At 38.8% G+C, this 19,913-nt stretch overlaps 2 protein-coding genes across 2 annotated transcripts; one reads left to right on the top strand and one right to left on the bottom strand.

The window, feature by feature from the left end:
- Positions 1-2,635: 2,635 nt before the first annotated feature.
- Positions 2,636-12,477, bottom strand: leng8 (leukocyte receptor cluster (LRC) member 8). Its single transcript, XM_059340025.1, has 15 exons — positions 12,121-12,477; positions 11,262-11,397; positions 10,730-10,906; positions 10,461-10,538; positions 9,739-10,174; positions 9,435-9,606; positions 9,184-9,354; positions 8,805-9,053; positions 8,551-8,712; positions 8,124-8,418; positions 7,758-7,859; positions 7,568-7,636; positions 7,350-7,479; positions 7,029-7,236; positions 2,636-6,940 (listed from the first exon to the last, which is right to left on the bottom strand). Exons 1-15 carry the CDS (start codon positions 12,159-12,161, stop codon positions 6,778-6,780), a joined length of 2,589 nt encoding a protein of 862 aa, XP_059196008.1. The 5' UTR covers positions 12,162-12,477; the 3' UTR covers positions 2,636-6,777.
- Positions 12,478-16,544: 4,067 nt separating this feature from the next.
- cdc42ep5 (CDC42 effector protein (Rho GTPase binding) 5) lies at positions 16,545-19,403 on the top strand. Its single transcript, XM_059340109.1, has 2 exons — positions 16,545-16,700; positions 17,560-19,403. The coding sequence occupies exon 2, from the start codon at positions 17,562-17,564 to the stop codon at positions 18,456-18,458; it is 897 nt and encodes a 298-aa protein (XP_059196092.1). The 5' UTR covers positions 16,545-16,700; positions 17,560-17,561; the 3' UTR covers positions 18,459-19,403.
- The last annotated feature ends 510 nt before the right edge of the window (positions 19,404-19,913 follow it).

Below are 19,913 nucleotides of genomic sequence, written 5' to 3'. Positions count from 1 at the left end.
TTTGTGTGTGTGTGTGTGTGTGCGTGCGTGCGTGTGTGTGTGTGTGTGTGTGTGAGAGCGTATGAGTGAGGCATCGACAGAGAGACAGCTGTGACTCTGGTATCATTATTACAAACAGCAGAACTAATGTTTGTCTGGATGTAGCTGGGATTTCTTTTCTTTTTCCTTTTCTTTTGCCTTTCTAACAATCTACCTCTCATACATTTGTAGCTTTTAATACAGCTCTCTTTATTAATCCTGTATCCTTTTTTTGTCTGTGATCCTTGATTCTGCAGAGCTTTTTTTCCTTTTCTCTTCACTTTTCTGTACAGACATTTAACATTTTCTGTTTCTGTGTCTCTGATGTCTGTGAGGTGTGATCTCTCCTCTACTCACCCAGGGAAATTTTATTTTCTGAGCAGCTTTAAACCCTGTTTTACATTCACACAGATACACACACACACACACACACACACACACACACACACACCTGGGAATTGCAGCGAGAAGCCGTCTTTTGCTGACGGCTTTCCTGCACAAACTGCAGGATTAAAGGCTGTAGCGTTTAAATGTTTCAGGTCAGAGGCTTACCCTTTCATCCCTTTCTCTTCTCTTCACACTCTTTTCTAATGCTGCCTTATTTTACTATCTTTCCCTGTATTTTTCTCACTCAGAACTGCTGAATGACTTCTTGACGTGTATTGATCATTTCTTCTTGGCCTTCTCTTTCGTTTCCGTTGCACTCTTTTCTGCTGTGTTTGATGTTTACCTCTAAATAAAACTGGTTTCTCTCTTTTCCTCTTCTGTCCTTTATTGATTCTTAACATTTTCCCGTCTTTATTTCCATCTCTGTGTCTTTGGGTTGTTTCTGTGCTGCTCTGATGCCAAAGAAGCCTTGACTTATGACAGATTGGAATTTTATGTGTTTGGATAATTTCCATCAGGCCTGATATGGAAACCAAAGCAGCCTCTTTTCTCTATTTCTTGCTTCTATTTATTTTTGCTTCTTTCCTAATTTCAATTCTTACTAGCTTGCCACCTTGCTTCCTTCTTTTTGCTGCTACTCTAGCTTTTATTTTCTCTTCTTCCTTCTGTGTGCACCACTATAGAACGCACATACATCTCAATAAATTAGAATATCATAGAAAGTTTATTTATGTCAGTAATTCAAATCAAAAAGTGGAAATAACACATTATATATATATCTGTTACACACAGAATGAAACATTTCATGTCTTAAGTTATTTAATTTCTTCTTATTATAATGATTATAGGTTACAGTTAATAAAGACCTAAAATTCAGTGTCTCAAAACATTTTTGAATATTAAAAAAGACCTATTTAAAAAGTATGTTAAATATGGAAATGTTGGCCTTTGAAAAGTATGTCCATCTATATGACTCAATACTTGGGTGGGGTTATTTGACTTGAACTACTGGAAATGGACTTTTCCATCATATTCTAATGTATTGAGGTGAATATGTAAATACTTATACATGAAATGTAGCCTCAGTCCGTCTTCTATTTTCTGCATTTTATCCTTTTCTTTATCTTTAGTTGTAGTTTAGTAGCCGTAGTTGTACCAGTTTAATCCTCAATATAGATTTTAATTTTCTTCTTAACTTTCATCTGAGTGACTATAACCTTTGCTAATGACTTTCTCTCTTTTTGCATGATGCATAATTCTTCTATTCTGCGTACCTCTTTGGTCCAGCTTTATTTTATTTTCATTAAATTCTCTGCTTGCTCTTAAGCTGTTAGTGCTTAGTTCTGTCTTCTGCTTTTATTTATATAGCTCTATTTCATCTGCTGTCTTTTTCATTTCCTGTTATTTTTCTACTTTTCGCTTGCTTTTAAACTATTTTTAACTGGACAGCCAGGCTATGTTTCATGGAAAAGAGCATTTTAATAATCTCAAACTTGGCACTTGGGATGAATCACACAGCTGTAGTTTTACTTAAATGATAAAACTGAAGATGTCCTGGTCTTTTGCAGAACTTTTGACCAAATTCATATTAGATTTAACGTTAAATTGCCTTTTACAACTTCTATTATTATATGGGCATTCAGAAAGATGATCAAGATGCATATGTATATATAATTCATTAGTGGTTTATGCAGAAATGTCTATTTTTTCACTTTCAATTATCTTTCTGTACAAAGCTTTTAACCATTTAGAACTATTTTTTCCTGCTGTACTTGCTTCCTATTTTATTTTTCCCTTTTCAACTTCACTGCATGAGCTCAAACTTTTGCTATTCTTTTCTTCTTTTAAACCAAGTGTGTATTTGTGTCATTATTCACTTCTTCCGCATTATTCTTTGAATAATGATATATTTTCTATATATTTTCCCTTTAACTTCAAGTTTTCTAAATGTTTTTCTACCAATTATTTATCTCTAACTCCTCTTTTCTTTTCCAACTACTCCATTCAATTCATTGTTTTTATACTGCAAATATGTTGGTCAAATAAAAATGTTACACATTGATTAGCTGTATATAGGAGGAATTAAAGAAAATCTTAATCACAGGTGCTTCTCAATATTTATCATGTTTAACAATAAAGTGTTGATGCAAAACTTGATTCTTCAGTTCTTATATTTTGTACTATTTAATCAATTCTAACAGCATTCATTACAGGATTTAAAAACAACACATTGTGCTCTTTATACTTGAAGTTTATTAGTTTTTTTTTCCAAAAATATATATACACAATATTTACAAAATGGCAGTTTATCATGTCAGATCTGTAGATGGGGAGGAGGCATTGCAGATAAACCTTCAGCTTCAGTTGTTAGTGAGCGGCAACATAAATTAACTACTGAAGCATTGCAGACGCAATACAATACTTACTAGTGAGAGTGACTAACTGCACAGGGCAAGCGGTCACAAACATACTCAACATAAAAGGAAGAGATAAGAATGAGGGGGGAAGAAATACTGGTTAGAGATTTGTCAGAGAGAAGAGAGGACAGCATGCAGGGAGAGGGAGTAAGATAAAGTGGGAAAAAAGATTAACTTAAAGGGAATGGTAGGAAAGGATGAGAGCAGAGTTGGGGGACGGAGGGAGTTTTCCAGTAAATATCAAGGAAGGAGTTACAAAGACTGATGGGAGGTATACAGTAACATGGGAGCAAAAAATACTGAAAACATGACTCAGGCATTGGAGAGGAAGAACAAAACATTCAAAATGAAAATGTGTATTGTTAGTTGTCTGAGGTGAATTCTCTACTAAAAAAAGAAAAGAAACAAAAAAACAACAAAGCGAACATCCTGGCCTGTTTCAAAGCTGAAAACCTGAGACATCAGATGTACACACTCGTCTATTTGTTAAGGATCTAACATTTACACAAACCAAAGGCGACAAACAAGTCAGTCAAGCTCGTTCACATGAGGAACCAAAAGTTCATTTCTTAGCATGGGAGCACGCGCCAGCAAATGAGAAACTTTTGCCTAAAGACTGAATACCAAGAAAAATAAAAAAATGTTACTGAATGTAGGTGAATTTTGAGGATAATAGCATGTTCTGTATGTCCAGACACATTTTTTTTAGTTGGGGGATTATACTATAAAAGCAGGATCTACTGAAACTGACTGACTTAAGCAGGTCTGTCCATCAAGAAAACAAGGGCCAAGTTATAACCAACTATTAAGAAACAGGGTGAAAGAAAACAAATGCTACATGACTAATTTTACCAGCAAACAAATGTGGGTGAATTATTAAAAAAAGTATAAATGCATCTGGACAGACAGAAAACAGCAGTACATGGTGAATTCAATCATCAAGCATTTTTTAAAAACTATACAGGTATCATGTTGCACAGAAAAGAACATTTTAAACGTTTTGGTTAGCAGCAGATCACTTTAGCGTCAACATTTTCTACATTTCATTATATTAGGCTCCCATGAAATTCATCAGCTGTGAGCTTGAGTGGGTCAAACCAAGACTTGGATTGCTCACAATTCACTCTCTCCGGCTGGCGTCTGGAGGTGGTTCGCCCACTTATCCTCCGTGTGCTCCTGCAATGCAGCAGTATTATGAGCTGGTGGCGTGTGAGAGGGAGGTTCAGGGAGTGAGGGGAGGGAATAGCACAGAGGACAGGGGATCAGGTAAATGAAGAGGGAAGAAAGAAAACATGTTGAGATCGTTGTCATTACAAGCTGGAATAATGGTCAACAATGAACAGTTTGACAAAGAAATTAATGATCCAGGATTACAAGAACATTTTGTCAATCTTTTTGTCCCTTTGTGGAAGCTGTTAACATTACGTGTTTGACAATAGCAGTCCCATTCATCTCTGAATAAATATCAGCTTTGCATGGAACAATTTGCCAACACTAAACTGCCGAAACAGGCACAAATGCAGCATTGTGTTATTTTTGCCTAAAGGGTCAATTTTAACAATGACATTTGTCAGAAAACTGGAAATTGATCTTTTCTATCTTGCCACAATTTGGGTTTTTTTTAGAGCCTGTGCTGTTTAGAGGATGTGGGAGAAACTAGCTCTGGAAACTGGCAATGATCAAATCCACTCTAATGATGAAGACATAGCACACAAATCAATCCAGACCTGTCTGCATTAAATTTTACATATTCACACCATTGGTCTGAGTAGTTTTGCAAAACACAGGAGAAAAAAAAAAAAATCACACTTACCCATGTGTGAACAAAAAACCCTACACTATACACTATGTGAAAAGAAATCACAGCAATATTATACAGTATTTACAAAAATATACTCTGTAGACAAGTAAACGTGTAGATTGTACAGCAAGCCTGTTTCCACTAATCTTCTGGTCAGTTACACTACAATCTTCAACACCTCAGGCTCAATATTTCTACAGTGGTAATAATACTTTTCAAAGTATAATAAAAAAACAACCTCGAATTAAGTTTTTGAGAAAAATGCTGATTTGTTTTCAATTTTATCTCAATCATTCTGAGGACCCAAATGGTCAGATGTGTGTGGTCGGTGTGAGAAGGTTTGTTGATATCTAGCAATCCAATCACTGTTTTAAGTATTGTCAAACAAATCTTTCCCAATTATCACCTAAAATAGTGTGCACTACGACCAATAGTGTTCTAGGTCCTGAATAGCACAAAACTGCTTAAGATAAATGGACCAAAATCAAATCAGATAGAAGCAAGTCCACTGCCACGGAAACTTTTTCACTTTGTGTAAATGGGCTACAACCGCAGATTAAATGTTTTATAACTACGTGAGAAAATGGATATAAAAGCACTAGCCTTCACTCAACTTGCATCTCCCTGTTTATTAAATGACTGTCTACATCAGTTTTTAAATTCATATTTGGATTAAATACTTTACCATATGACATTCAAGGTTATTGGGATCGAACTGGTGCCATTTCTGGCATTTGATGATATTGTCAAATTGTTATGACACTTAATTCATCTGTCCTATATCAATAAAAGTCTGCCATAATTCCTTTTTCTTTTGCCAACAGAAAGGCCAACACTGCTGTCCAAAAACACAAGACATAAAACAATGAACACAGAAGAAATGTGAGGCTCTGCTGTGCCGTCATCCACTTCCTTCCAGAGAAGTCCCTTTCGCTTACCAGCCTTCAAACACCAGAGCCAGATGTAGCATACAAACCACTCGTCGTTTCTCCTTGTCGCAGCAGCACGTTTCCCGCTGATGCTCCACCACACAGAATTCACCTTCAGCTGTATTTAAAGATGGCAGCTCAGCTCAGGTGGTAAGGTTAGGACGGCCAATGTGGACGACAGAGGGGCTTCATCGCTTTGCTGCATGGATCGAGCTGTGCTGGATTCCAGGTGCTGGCAGGATTTCTACCTGAGGATGACAGAGGCAGATTCCCTCTCTGCTGCTGGCTGCTTTGAATCTGGAGCTGGCGCTTCGGGGGTACGGAGAGGAGATCACCTTGATGAAGAACACTTGCCTGCATCCTTTATCATAGACAAAGTCAATGCTCATCAGACTGAGCCTTTTTCCGAAAAGCTGGCCAACTATTTCATGACTAACCAGCGAATAAATACAACTTAATTCAATCAGGAACAAGACTTCAGTCCACTGCTCTCACAGGCCGTATGATTGTGGGAAAAGGAACAGGATGCACAGCCAACTGTAGATACCTTGATGAAACCGGGCGTAGGACAGCACATACAAACCACCACCACCTCTTCTTCTTCTTCTTTCAGAATAACTGCTGGCATCTTCTCTTTCTGTGATGTCTCACAGTCTCTAAGAGAAGCTTGTTAGTTGATTTGAATCTGTAGGCTTGACTTTAAACAGGAGATAGCTGGATGAGCAACTTGAGGAAGAGCTGTTTGTATTTCCCTTTTGGCTGTCAAGGCTTGAATCTTCAGATCTTGGAGCTGTTGACTTGAGGAAGGAAAAAAACATAACAGAACACTGTTAGCTTTGACATCTGATGGTGGTTACGGAACAGGAACCATGAGGGGCCTCCCTGATCTGCATCTGTGATTTCTTGGGCCTGGTATTAATCCCACTCACTTTTCTGGCATTAGAAATGCAATGAGGTAACTTGGGCTTTAAGCTAACCTACAATATTTGAGTGACAATGTGTGCGGACTCCTCATGTTCAAAATGTGTCAGAAATTAGATGTAAAATCTGAATGTTGCAGCAGAGTATTCTTGCATGTATCTTTCTGTGTTGGTCTTAGATAGCGGATAGTCTGCCAACTACTCTATCTGAACAGGCTGAGGTGTCTTAAGTGCAGTGCATTGTATATCTCAGGGTTCGTGATGGTCCCTAAACTCTCCCTTCATGGTGCTAACCCCCCACCCTCTCAGGAGGCAGCCAAAGCAGCTGTGCTGGTTTTGCAGTCTATCTTTTCGGGGTCACAAGGGAAGAAAGTGACACCTAGCCCAGTAAGGAAGGCCATACAGGAGTCTAAACATTGGAAGCCCAGAGTGGACTGCACATACTGCACCGGCAAGTCAGGCCTGAACCTGCAGACAGAGGAAACGGAATCATGAGGAAATCATAAGTTATAAGGAACTTAAATGTGCAAAGATAGCTTTCAGGAACTTGACTTACGTTTTGAATATGGCCCGAAGTGCAACTTTTCTTTCCCTCTCGACAAACTTGTCAATGAGGTATGAAGCCATGCGGGGAGCTTCCTGGTACAGCTTAAAGAAACGGCGAAAGTTTCCCAATGCCCAAGCAGCACGGAGTGCAAGAGCATGAGCCACACAAGGATCTGCCCGTAATGCCGGGGTCAAGTACACCAACTCAGTGGTCAGGTCTGGAGGGGAGAATGAACAGTCAAAGTTAAAATAAGAAGGAAAAGGAAGAAATGCTGAGAATGTGTATATGATGTGCAATAGTGATAAAAAAAAAAAAAGGATGTGAGTATACCTCCAGAGTTTTTAGTAAAAATGTAATACAGCAATCTATATGCTGTAAACTCTCCAATGTTTTCTGAGGGATTGTCCTTATACAGTGCCTTCAGCTGGGTCTGGCACTGGTTGAACTCTTCATGATCTCCCTGAAGACAATAAACATGAAGCATGAAATTTTAAAAAATGAAAAAAACCCTTTTGGCTGCTGCAACACTTAAAGGAAAACAGACTCACCTTTTCCAGAGCAATGCGTGCATGACACTCGTACACTTCCACTGTGAATTCAGTACGAACCCCTTGGACCTGGAGAATGACAAGGAAAAATAAACACATTTTAAAAACAAAGATAAACACAGAAAGAAGAAAATATCGTAGCAAGACAAAAGATAGAGGTACAAATGAAACATTCATAACAATAACTAACCGTGAGGTCTTGTCTTATTGACTTCATCTGTTCGCAGGCGTAGGTGTAGTCCTGGTTGGTTTTCCAGTGTACTTTCACAGCCTGTAGAGATTTTCTCAGAACCTGGGTAAAAACAAGTTCAGACAGGGATCAAAGCCTGGATTTTGACCCTCTGTTATTCAGAAGAAGACATAAATATCCCCTTGTGTTGTGTTTAATGCAGTCTGCATGGTATAAAGTACACTAAAAACTGACTTAAATACTGAATAAATGTGTGGCTAAGGTATTCTTCTCAGACTGACAGATCTCCAAAAAGCTGACAATGTCAGGACTGAAAAAACTGCAATAAGAATACATAAAGAAGTCTGACGGAAGAGTACAACTTACATGCACAGGGCGCACAGTGGACGGGTCTGGGGCGCAGGTGAGCCTCAGGTAGTGTTTGGTGATGTCCTGACACGTTCCCACAATGGGGCAGTCCTCCCAGCTGAGGCCCTCCTGTGTCCCGTCCGGTAGGTCCAGGGCATTGATGGAGAGGACCAGGGGCTCGGAGCGAAGCTGCTTGTGGAAGCGAGCTGCTCTGCTCTGCTTCTTGGCTTCTCTGTTGGGGTCGTGGAAATCCAGACCAGCATTGCCACCTTTCCTCTTCTTTCCACCAGGCGCATTAGAATCGTCCATGTTTCTGAGAGAATAAGTCAAAGGTTAATCACGAGCTCTCCAGTGCCATACAGTAGTATGCCTTTCTCAGCGGTTATCAGTAATAAAAGTAGGGGCTGATTAGATGTTCACTTTTTGTAATAACATGTTTATTTACCGCCTTCCTCTGTTTGCTTTTCCTCCTCTTCCTCGTCCTCTCTCTCCACCGCCACGTCCTCTATCCCTGTCATTACCACGACCACGTGCACCTCTCTGGCGTCGTGACAGCTGAGGTCGGAGATCACTGGAGATGCTGCTGTCTGACTGTGAGCCAGAATCACTGGAAGCATAGAGCCACAAGACATTTTAAAAACGGAAATACAGAGGAAGCCTACAGTAACCAAAAGAAAAAGTGGGGATATAGTGTCTTACCTGCGTCTGTGCCTTTGGTTGCTGCGATCCCTGTGTCGGCCATGGGAGGGGGATGGGGAGCGGGAGGAGGAACGAGACGAACTAGAAGATGGACTCCTTTGAGAAAATATATTCCTGTAGTGGCCCAATCTGTGTCCTCCACCCCTGCCTCTTGAAGATGCAGCCACTGTACTACCACCACGACTAATTGAGCCATCTGATGACCTCTGGGAAGGAACAGCTTCCCACCGTGACTGCTTGACCTTTAGACTGCAAAAAAAAAAAGTGTGTTAATCCTGCAGGCAATGCTCCAAACAACGAGTAGTAGTTTGAAGAAATTTCAGATCTTGGATAAGTTACTATAAACACCAGGCAGACACTAATCCACTAATAAACTCACTCTGGCAATGGCTCACGAGTCCAGTCAATGGTGTAAGCAGAGCCATCCTTCAGCCGGTCCTGCAGAACTTCCTTCAGCACCTTCTCTGTACGGTCTTTGTCTTCCTCCGTCTCACAGGCAGTAAAACAGCGCTGCACATATTCCTTCATGGCCTGAGGCCAGTCCTGGGGTCTGGAGAGAAAGCACTTTAAGTCAACATATTATCCACTGATTCTCTGTCTTTTAATGAGTAGAGACAGACCAGTTCTCACCGTGTCTGAGCACCTCCAGCTGCAGCACTGGCAGTAGACGGGGAAGAAGGGGTTGGATTCATTCCTGTGGGCTGCTCGCCTGGAGGGAAGTTCTGATTCGACATTGGAGAACACTGAACCTGATAGGGCCTCTTGTGAATATTAAACTTCACTGAAGCTGTCCCAGGTGCCTCTGTGAGAAAAATATATAATAATAAAAACACAATATTTTTTACATATATAAAAACGCTGAATAAAAACAACATTGAAGTAATAGAGTTGAAAAAATGTAATACATTTCAGCTACTTAAAGAACAAATCTTACGTTTCATGCGGTGCCACAGCTGCTGTCCTTGTTTTTGGTTTTTGTTTTTGTTTGCATCTCCTCTGCCGAGCCCTGGTACATACTGGCCTGGCTGCTGCTGCTGCTGCTGCTGGGAGTTATTCTGAGGGGGTTGATAGGTGTTCTGTGCCTGGAAGCCTTGTCCATAGTTCGGCCTTCCCTGGGAATGATTGTAAACCTGCATTTGGCTGGGGTCACCAGGTGGGTATGGCATGGAGTTATTGGCAGTGTAAGCATTTTGGGATGGAGGAGGGGGGTATTGGGAGTTTGGTGGGGGAGGAATAGGTGGGGGAGGAGGAGGAGGGGGTTTCTCTGAGGTGGTCGGGCTGTGGGGTGGTTGGGGAGTTGAAGGGGGAGGGGGTTGTGGTTGAGAGGGGTAGCCAGAGGACTGGTCTTCCATTCCAGGCACTGGAGGAGGCTAAGAAAAGAAAGGAGGAAAAATAGCTGTATTAGCAGCTCTTTGCTAAAAGCTACAGACATACCTTACACAGTACATCAGCTACTCCAAATTCACATGAATTAGTTCATCTAAACTGGTTTAACATGGTCACTTGTCATGTGCAGTGACTCAGGCATTAGCTTGTCACTTGACCATAGTTTTAGCTTTGTGAAATTGTAACGGTAAAGGACAAAACCTCATGGATTAGGTCCATGATCATAAACATGGCATAACTTAGAGGTCTATGAATAACATCACATTCTACCTGTCCATTAGAGGTGGGAGTTCCCGGATAAGGCCCTGGGGGTACACCATACTGATTTGGTGGATATGCAGCTCCATACTGGAAATTCAGAGAAACCCATGTTGTCATTGTAGAACCTTCTCCAACTTTCTAAGTATCAGATATTATTGGGAGGTACATGCCTTGCTTGTCAACCTAGCTTACATGCATGTTGAATGCAGCAGATGCATTCATTTTAAATGGAATTATGGTAACATACTGATAAGAACAAAGTTATTGTCTATACTTACTGGACCCATGGGGTAGTAGTAATTATTATAGGGGTATGTATATCCAGGATAATGCTGCTGAGTTTGCTGGTACCATGGATAGTACTGTTGCTGTTGTTGCTGCTGTTGCTGCTGCTGCTGTTGCTGCTGCTGCTGAATGGCAGCAGAGTCTGTCACCGCAGGCTGAAACTGACCGGCCTGAAATTACACACATGCGCAAATAGACTTGTTATTTTAAGACTCAACTGAGATAAAAACAGATTTATTAGCATGGATAGAAACAACAAAGCTACATAAATAAATAAAAAGAAATGTTAGTGAAACGAATTGAGAACCAACACTTGTGTTTAAAGGCATTTCCCATGCTTGCATATACGAATACCAGTTTCCTTTGCAAATGACTCATGGGGTCCAATGCAGTCAGGACACATAAATGTATGATGAATGGTTGTGTTCACATCCGAATTTTTAGATATTACAGAAGAAAATGCAACATTGATTCCGATACAAGGTATAAAAACAAACGGAGACAAACAAAGAGATTAAAACACACCTCTGCTGTTGCTGTCCGGTTGGCTTGTGCAGTCTTGGCAGAGCTCTGGCTCTTATTAATAGAAGCTAGTGCTTGTCTAGCCTTTTCCCATTCTGGGTTTTCGTGAACCTGGCCATCCGCCGCACCGCCATAGGACCTGCCATCAACAGAAGAACATGATCGTTTCATACAGGATATGCTTTATATATCAGTTGCAAAACTGTTAGCTTAGATCTCTTCAGGTTGAGTAACTAGTTGAAAATCAAATAATAAACACATTAACCTAAACCTAAAGCAAATGTGTAGTTTGTTATTATAACAGTTTATTCCAGAACAGCTATGGCTGGTTAAGTTAACGTTTGTCATTTTGTGTCTGACAGGTGTAAATATTTACAACAGCCAACACAGTAAACAACATTGCTTTAAGTGTTGCTGTAAGATCACTGTGACCTACTTTGAAGTTGCCTTATCCTTCGTCTAACGACTAGCATATCATTAGCCGAGCAGTTATCCGTGTTAGCGTTAATTATAGCCTGTGGATGAAAATCCTGCCCTGACATGTGTTTATACTATTTAACAGTAGAGTTTGATAAACTAAAAAAAACATCATTCAAAATCACATTTAAGAAAATATGACTTGACCGTCTAAGAAAGACTAACATTTAGCGGCTAACAAGTTATCTTTATGTTAAGTGACCCAATGGCCTGTATGTAGCTCTGCATGCTAGCACTTGTAAACACCCCGAGCTCAGCTGAACATCATTAACTCACAATTATAGCCACATCTCCATGGTGTCATGAACATGTTGTAGTCGTAAATTAAATTGTATTTAACTCTCTGTGTGTTGTATGTTTTCTCTAGCTAAAAACGACGACCTACCAGTTTGTAGTAGGGGTTGCTTGTGTCGTGTTGGCGGCCATTTCGCCAGTGAACGTTAGGAAGCTAACGTTTGGGCAGCTGCTCGCTAGCTAAGCTAGCTGGCTAACGGCTAACGTCGTTAGCTCTCCTGCTAAAGAAAAAAGGTAAACAAAATGAAGTCTGACACGATAATTAACTGGTTACAACCAGAGCAGTCAACCGACCGCGACTTACGTCAGTCTACCCAAACAAGACTAACTCAAATTTACTTTCATTAAAGGTGCAAATTAACAAATTGAGTGAACATATTTGCTTCCTTCTTCGTTGACAACCAACTTCGTCTGACCAGAACGTGAAGATACAAAATGGCAGATCAGTTAAACTGGCCAAGCCAACGGACGCTGTGGTTTGGGAGTTTTTCTTGCCCAGAGTACATCCTCTCAGGCAAAGCGTACTCCCCCTTTATCCCGCCTTTGATGTACTGCCCCTACATGCCCCGCCAATCAAAAGCAAGCCTTGGGTTTAGGTTAGAGCCTTATTAGTCTAACAAGCAGTCAATTACAACGGTGGGAAAGCTTTGCGATGCCTGACAGGCTAAACTTAGGGCCTCAATTTATCAACTAATCTTCCCTTTGCTCAAGTTGGCAGTGTCAAGAAAAACAAAACTTTACAAGACATTAAATTAACTCTATGGAGTCTTGGGCTATTTTGTCCATTTTGAACCCTTTTCATCCTGCTTGTATACACCAATTAAAAATGTTTAAATGCCATGTTGGTATATTTTTTGTGTATTTTTTTAGTCATTTTGTGTCTGTCTTTGTAAGTAATTTTGTGTCTTTTTTTGGTCAATTTGTGTCTTTTTTTTAGTTATTTTGTGTCTTTTTTGGGTCATTTTGTGTCTTCTTTTGTGTCTTTTTTTAGTCCTTTAGTCCAACATAAAATTAGATTTTGAATCTTTTTTCTACTTTCCAAACACTATCATGCTCAATGAAGAATTTGAAATGTTGCAAATGTGAACAAAGGTTGCAGATATAACATATAAGAGGGTTCCATCCAGTTCTATATCTTTATACAAAATATATTTGACCTTGTCTCGAGTTTTACTTGGTATATCATCATCAAATTAAAACTGGCCTCATGGAGTTTCAAGCCAGTTCTTAAGAGATACATTTATGGTAGGGCTCCACGCTGCTTTGTTTTTACATCTGGATGTCATGAAGAAGTCATGCTTTGGCGCTTCTGGAGACTCCAGAGGGTTAATAGTATTGATCACACCTGATGTTATTAGACCATGTGTTGCCAACAGAAACATTGTTCACTGTGATTTGCTGAATGTGAGAGTCTAGGAAGCTATAACCAATCAACAGTGGCGGTTATAGACCAGTTTTACTGTGGGGGCCAAGCAGGGGCCAGTGTTTAATCAGAGGGGCACATTAAAAAACGGCAAAGATTATATTTAAGCATCCAAAACCTTTATTTTAGCTAATTTAAAAATCTCATTTAAGTATATTTGGAAAATACAAAAACACTGATTGAAACTGATTGAGACTTACCAACAATAATTATTTTTGCATGACAATGACATTTCTCATTTTTGTGCACAATTACTTTTTTTTTATTTTGAAAGTGCAGTATAGTGAGAATGATCTTTTTTTCATATACACGAGCTTTTATTGCACAATTAAACTATTGTACAATGTACACATTCTGGGTTCCTTTTGTGCACAATGAGATATTGTTTAAACAAAAAATAGGTCAGAATTCTTCTGTCGTTCATTGTTATAAATTGATCATTTAAATATTAATTTGACACAGGGGCCACAGCAGGGGCCAAAAGCTTCTTCACAGGGGCAGTGGCCCCTGGAGGCCCCTGTGTTGAACCGCCACTGCCAATCAACAATGCAATGTATGTTTTTACCAAGTGTTTTACAAAATTCATAGATCCTAGGCATACTCTATTATTGGGGAGTATACATTTCCCCCTTACCTTCCTGTGAACCACACACACAGCTGCAGGATGTGTGTTAGTGTGACCTTGTGTGTGTGTGAGTAAGTGAGTGTATTACAAAGAGGGGAGTCATATCCTGTCAGACAATCTCTCCCACTCTTAACCCCCCAAATAATTCAAGCCTTTTGAAAGTCTCTGTGGAGTGTGCATGATATGTCTAACTGTTTAAAGGTTCATAAATCTACTGCACAGCAATGAACTGAATGTCTTGTCATATCTTTTTTTAATGAAATGGCTTTAATATTGAAATATTTGGTTGACAAAAATGAATACCATGATGTTAAAGATATCTTAGTGGCTCCCTTTTAAATCTACATTTAAAAAAAAAAAAAGGAATGTGTTACTACAATATTATCTTATGTGATGTCAGGACACACAGCTTTCATATAACGGTGTCATTTCCAGCCCATTTCTCACACTGAATGATATCATGTGCCTGCTGAATGGATTGTTTGTTTCCATTGTTGTCTTGTCGGCTACATCATCACATAAATATGTCGAGCATTTGTGACAAAATCTGGCCAACAATGAGTCACAGCCTCGACCATTGTGTGAATACCTGTTCGGTAATGCTTCTGTTTCTTTAACCCACAAGAGGAAGCTCTTAAATAGCATCTGTACTCCACTCCTGTTGTTGATCCAAACTGAGATTTTCTCAGATTTTTTTACAAGAGAATTTCTTTCATGTTGGCTGTATGAGTGAATGTATGTGGAGTTACATAATGAGAGTAATTATGTACGAGTCTGACAGAAATATGCTGTTGACAGCCAAGTGATGCAACACATGAGGGTTAACTTCACTGACTGCATTCCACCATAATTTCAGTCAATTTTAAGCCAAACCTTTCATAATAGTTTCAGGCTGAAAATTATTGTCTGGTATAGCACTAAGACCTGCAGCATTAAGGTTAACTGTAGAAAACATTTTTAATTTAATATTTCAATATCTTTTTCTGGAATTTGGACAGAGTTTATGTTATTATGTTTATTTATCGATAATTAAAAACTACACGTTTTAGGCTGCATTACAGTATTTTTTAAAAATATATTTTATTATGTTAATAAGATAATAAAAAATAAACTCCCCACAGTGGGGACATTCATTGTTTAAAGCAACTCAAGAGTCATTAAAAGCAGATAAAAAAATTGATTGGGTGATAATACAAAATAAACAACACAAAAGATAAGACATGAGATAAAAAACAACAACAATACAATACAATAAAATGGCTATGTACACTGTATACATTTTTACTTATAAACAGATATGCATCATTGAGTATTTTTTGCAAACAAACTACAGCATCCAGCTGTTTTATACAGTTCTTAAGCATTCATTTTTTAAAAAATGATATACTATTTTTTAAAATAATCACCTTCAGGAGGAATTAATGGCCTTGAGACCGAGTGGAACAAACATGATTAGAGTTAGAAAATATTGAGACTCACTTACACAGTGTTGGTGTTTAATGTTGTGCTTTAATGATAATATATATATATAATAGAAATAGGGGTGGAATGACTAATACTTTAAAACTAAATAAAAGCTAACAGTAAAATGAATTAAATCAAATTTTATAATAATAAAATAGACTATGACCCTTGCCATGTGATTGGCTGACAATGATAAATACAATTTTATATACTAAATAAATATAAATATACATAAAAAGCAAATACACAGTGATATAGATAAATAGCATAAATTACATTTAATAAAAAAGACTATGACCTTTTTCATGTGATCTGCTGACAAAAATGAAAAATGTAAATTATTAAATAGATATAAATATACATAAAAATCAAATAGCAAGTAATATAAATAAATAAATAAAATTTAATAAAAAAAATAGACTGTGACCTTTCCATTGGATTTGCTGACAATAATGAAAATTTAAAATATAAAATAAATATGAATATACATAAAAAAGCAAATATACAGCAATATATCTATATAAATAAATAGATAAATAAATAAATAAATGAAATGTAATAAAAAATAGACTGTGACCTTTCCATTGGATTTGCTGACAATAATGAAAATATCAAATATCAAATATATATGAATATACATAAAAAGCAAATAGACAGTAATATATCTATATAAATAAATAAATAGATAAATAAATAAATGAAATGTAATAAAAAATAGACTGTGACCTTTCCATTGGATTTGCTGACAATAATGAAAATATCAAATATCAAATATATATGAATATACATAAAAAGCAAATAGACAGTAATATAATTAAATAGCTTTGCTTAATTATTAAACAATCATTCACAATGTTTGAATAAAAATGTGCTGTGCGGCAGTCTGCGGAGAGGTGACTGTTAGTCTCGTTTATATTTAACAACGTCTGGTAAAGTCGACTGATACGTTGATCCAGCGCTCCTCAATAAGTGTCGCGTCACTTCCTGAGCCCATGCCCATCCCTTTGGAAAAAAAAAGAAAAAGAAAACTCACACAGGCAAAGGACGGCGAGAAAAAGAGCGAGGGAAAAGTCGGGAGGGAAGCGAAAGTCAAAAAGCCAGATGAAAAAGTTGGATGCTGGGGAGAGAGCCAACCAAAGACCAGAATATTCCCTTTAAAGTAAGTTTTCAAAACTTTGAATGTGTCGGTGACGCTCACTCAGATCAATTGATTAGTTTTACATTGATCCAAACGATCCTTTCACTGCTTTGTCAATAAATGTAACCCTCGCGTGCTCTTCGGATACGTAATAAAGTATATATTTAACTAACATAATCTACTATTTACTTTAATTATTATTGGGAAGTCTTGAGGGTTGGGGTAGGCCTGTGAGCCCCCTCCCCTCCCAAATTTAACTCTCTCTCTCTCTCTCTCTCTCTCTCTCTCTCTCTCTCTCTCACACACACACACACACACAGACACACACACATCTGCACTGAAAATAATGATTTCTCAAATGTATTTTCTAGTTTTAACTGTAGATGTTGATAAAGGAATTGTCATTCAAATGTTTCAGCCTGTAAAACATTATCAAATTTATGGCTCAATATTGGCTACCACTTACTGTATTAATTATTAACTTAAATTGTTGCCTTTTGTCATGCTGAAATCTAAATGTAATGACCACCAGAGAAGCATGGATGAGTGGCTTATAGTGTTATAGATTCATTTGTGCTTCAGTAGAAAGTTACAGTCTTGTTTTTGTCCGCATACACCCCTGAGGGTAGAGAAAAGTATGTGCTAGCGTTGCATGAGTGTTTCAAGTACAAGTCTCAGCATGGCCTTCACAGCAGCACCACTGCCAAAATGCTCATTGGTGTCCCACAATATTGCGCAACGTGGTGAAGTGTTGACGCTGCTCTGTCTTATCATGAGCCTGGACTGGAGATCAAGAATTCCCAGCTTCCTGCACAGTTTTTGTCACTGATTTGTTCACTCTGTGCGATCATATGCCTCCTTCTTCCTCCATCTGTTACAGTCATGCCGCTGCACAAATCCACCCGGGCCCCTCGCCTGGACCCCACCATGATCTCAGCCCCGCTGGGTGACTTTCGCCACACCATGCACATAGGGAGAGGAGGGGACGCCTTCGGGGACACCTCCTTCCTGTCCACCCTGGGCCCGTCCCAGGCCAGCTCCGACCAGGCCAGCTCAGGGACGATGGCGGCCGCGGACTCCCAGGTGGCGGTCAACCACAGCGACCTTCATTCAGACGCTCCGGGAAGCCCACAGAACAATGAGCTCCAGCACTCAGAGTCAGTGTCTTCATTCGACCTGGACCTGGACCTGGGCCCGTCTATGCTGGGGGATGTACTCGGGGTGATGGACGGTTTGGGACTGGACTCCAATGAGGAGGATGTGTTCAATCCCAAAAGTGCCACATCCTCGGTGGAAACGAAACAGGGGAAAGCAGCCTCGGAGATGTCTGTGGACATGCAGAACGAGCTGAACGGAAAGAACTTGGTTGGGTTGGATGGCAACCAGGTGGGAGACAGCCGGATACCAGATGGGAACGGGATCAAGCCAAAGGGGTTACGACCAAAAGTGCGGTTCAGTGACAAACGAGAGGAGATAATTCGTCAAGCGTCGGAAGAGGAAGAGGGTCAGGGGTTTGACTTCCAGGACGAGGATCAGCTGGCGTGTCAGAGTCCAACGAGGGGCGAGAGCACAGTAGGTGGAGGTGAGTTCACCAACCACAAAGTAGATTTGCCTCCTAGTCCGGCCTCGTCACATAGCTCAGAGTATGAAGGAGTCACGTCATTGGACAGGAGGAGGGTGGACAGCCACTCAGACACTGATTCAGAGGAAGAGGAAGAGGAAGAGGAAGGACGGGGCTACACTTTTGAAGATGAGTTTGATGATGAAATTGGTCTATAGGGGAAAGACACGGGTTCCCCTTAAACAGATCTTTGCTGTCAACAAAATCAAGTATACTGTATTTTCCTAAACTCATCACTTCAGTATAATTTTAATGGGAGGTTTAAAAATGACGTAAACTGGATTTTTAAAAAGATTTACAGTTCGACGATGTTGCTCAACTGGAAAAGACTTTGTGTTTTATCTTTAAGGGTAACAGATTTACATTAGACTCATTTTACAAAATCAACATGTCGTTGAGGTTATTACAGTGAAAGATTTGTAGCACTTTGATTTATTTCATTCATCTGGAAGCTTTGCTATGAAACAGACTAAATTAATGACGCTTTACTTTTTCTTATATTTGCCATCTGAAGCGCACAGAAACGGTGAGCCTCATGTTATAGTGCCTTAAAGAGAGCTGTATTCTTACATTATTGTACCATGTGCTATATCAGTGTCTTAAGAATTGTTCCTCATATTGCATGTTTATATTATCCATGTCTTCTCTTGATGTTTAATGCATTTGACAAGCTTTACAAAAAGTCCCAGAGAAATAAAATAAAGTCATCCTTTGTATAATTAATTACTGTGAATTTGTCACATTCCAAATCTGACAGTGTGTGTTTATCTGCTTCAGATCTCTTTTCTTAGTGCAGTTATTTTTGCATGTTTTCAAGTTACCAAAGCTTTTCTTTGGGCCGTGGGGCTTGACTTGTTCTTCAAGACAATCATGGGATTTTAAGGTCAATGATTTGTAAATCAGGACCAGCAGCGTATTTTTGTACATGTTCTTTGCTTGTATAATGCTTATATTTTTGAAAAAAATATTTTATTTCATGATGCTGCAAAAGGGAGAGACCGTTATGCTCATGTGTTAAAAAAATGCTGGTTTAAACACGTGTTATCCTGTGGTTTAATGAGGATTACAGTGAAAACAATAAAACAACTATTGGGACTTTGAAATCAGTCTTGGACCTTTTTTTTTTCCTTCTGGGTGAAAAAGACAAACACAGGTTTTCAGTGTGAAGATCTTCCTATCAGGGTTTGTAGTCTTGACATTGGAATAGGCTTAATTTCTACAGTTATGTTTTCAATATTAGGAATATGCTTGAATACTCATTTTAAAAATGCTTTATTTTAACATAATCTGGTGTTTCATTTACCCAATCAGTCATGTAGACTAAAAATATTTTAATATTTGAAATGAAATGATCCTATCATCAGCTTTGACTTCCAGTGTCTCACATCATATTCATTGATTCTATACAACATAAATTAGGTTTAACTTGTAATCAAAACGATCAAATAGAATCAGCTGGTAAAAGAAATAGACCACCTTTTTTTCTTCATTTTCTTGTTCATTTTAATGCCTGGTACAACTAAAGGTACATTTGTTTGGACAAATATAATGATAAAAATAGCTCATAAGAGTTTAATTTAAGAGCTGATATCTAGCCATTTCCCATTGTTTTC

Source organism: Centropristis striata, chromosome 8 (genome assembly GCF_030273125.1).
Source record: "Centropristis striata isolate RG_2023a ecotype Rhode Island chromosome 8, C.striata_1.0, whole genome shotgun sequence".
Lineage (NCBI taxonomy): Eukaryota > Metazoa > Chordata > Actinopteri > Perciformes > Serranidae > Centropristis > Centropristis striata.
Note: the sequence above shows the minus strand (reverse complement) of the source record. Positions and strands in the feature narration are given on the sequence as shown.

Excerpts from the sequence above, each read along its gene's own strand:
- leng8 (XM_059340025.1), bottom strand. The coding sequence starts at position 12,161 with ATGGCCGCCAACACGACACAAGCAACCCCTACTACAAACTG. Across the intron at positions 11,398-12,120 it reads GCAACCCCTACTACAAACTG|GTCCTATGGCGGTGCGGCGG; the intron begins GTAGGTCGTCGT and ends TGTTGATGGCAG. Across the intron at positions 7,637-7,757 it reads CAATAAGACAAGACCTCACG|GTCCAAGGGGTTCGTACTGA; the intron begins GTTAGTTATTGT and ends GTCATTCTCCAG.
- cdc42ep5 (XM_059340109.1), top strand. The coding sequence starts at position 17,562 with ATGCCGCTGCACAAATCCACCCGGGCCCCTCGCCTGGACCCCACCATG.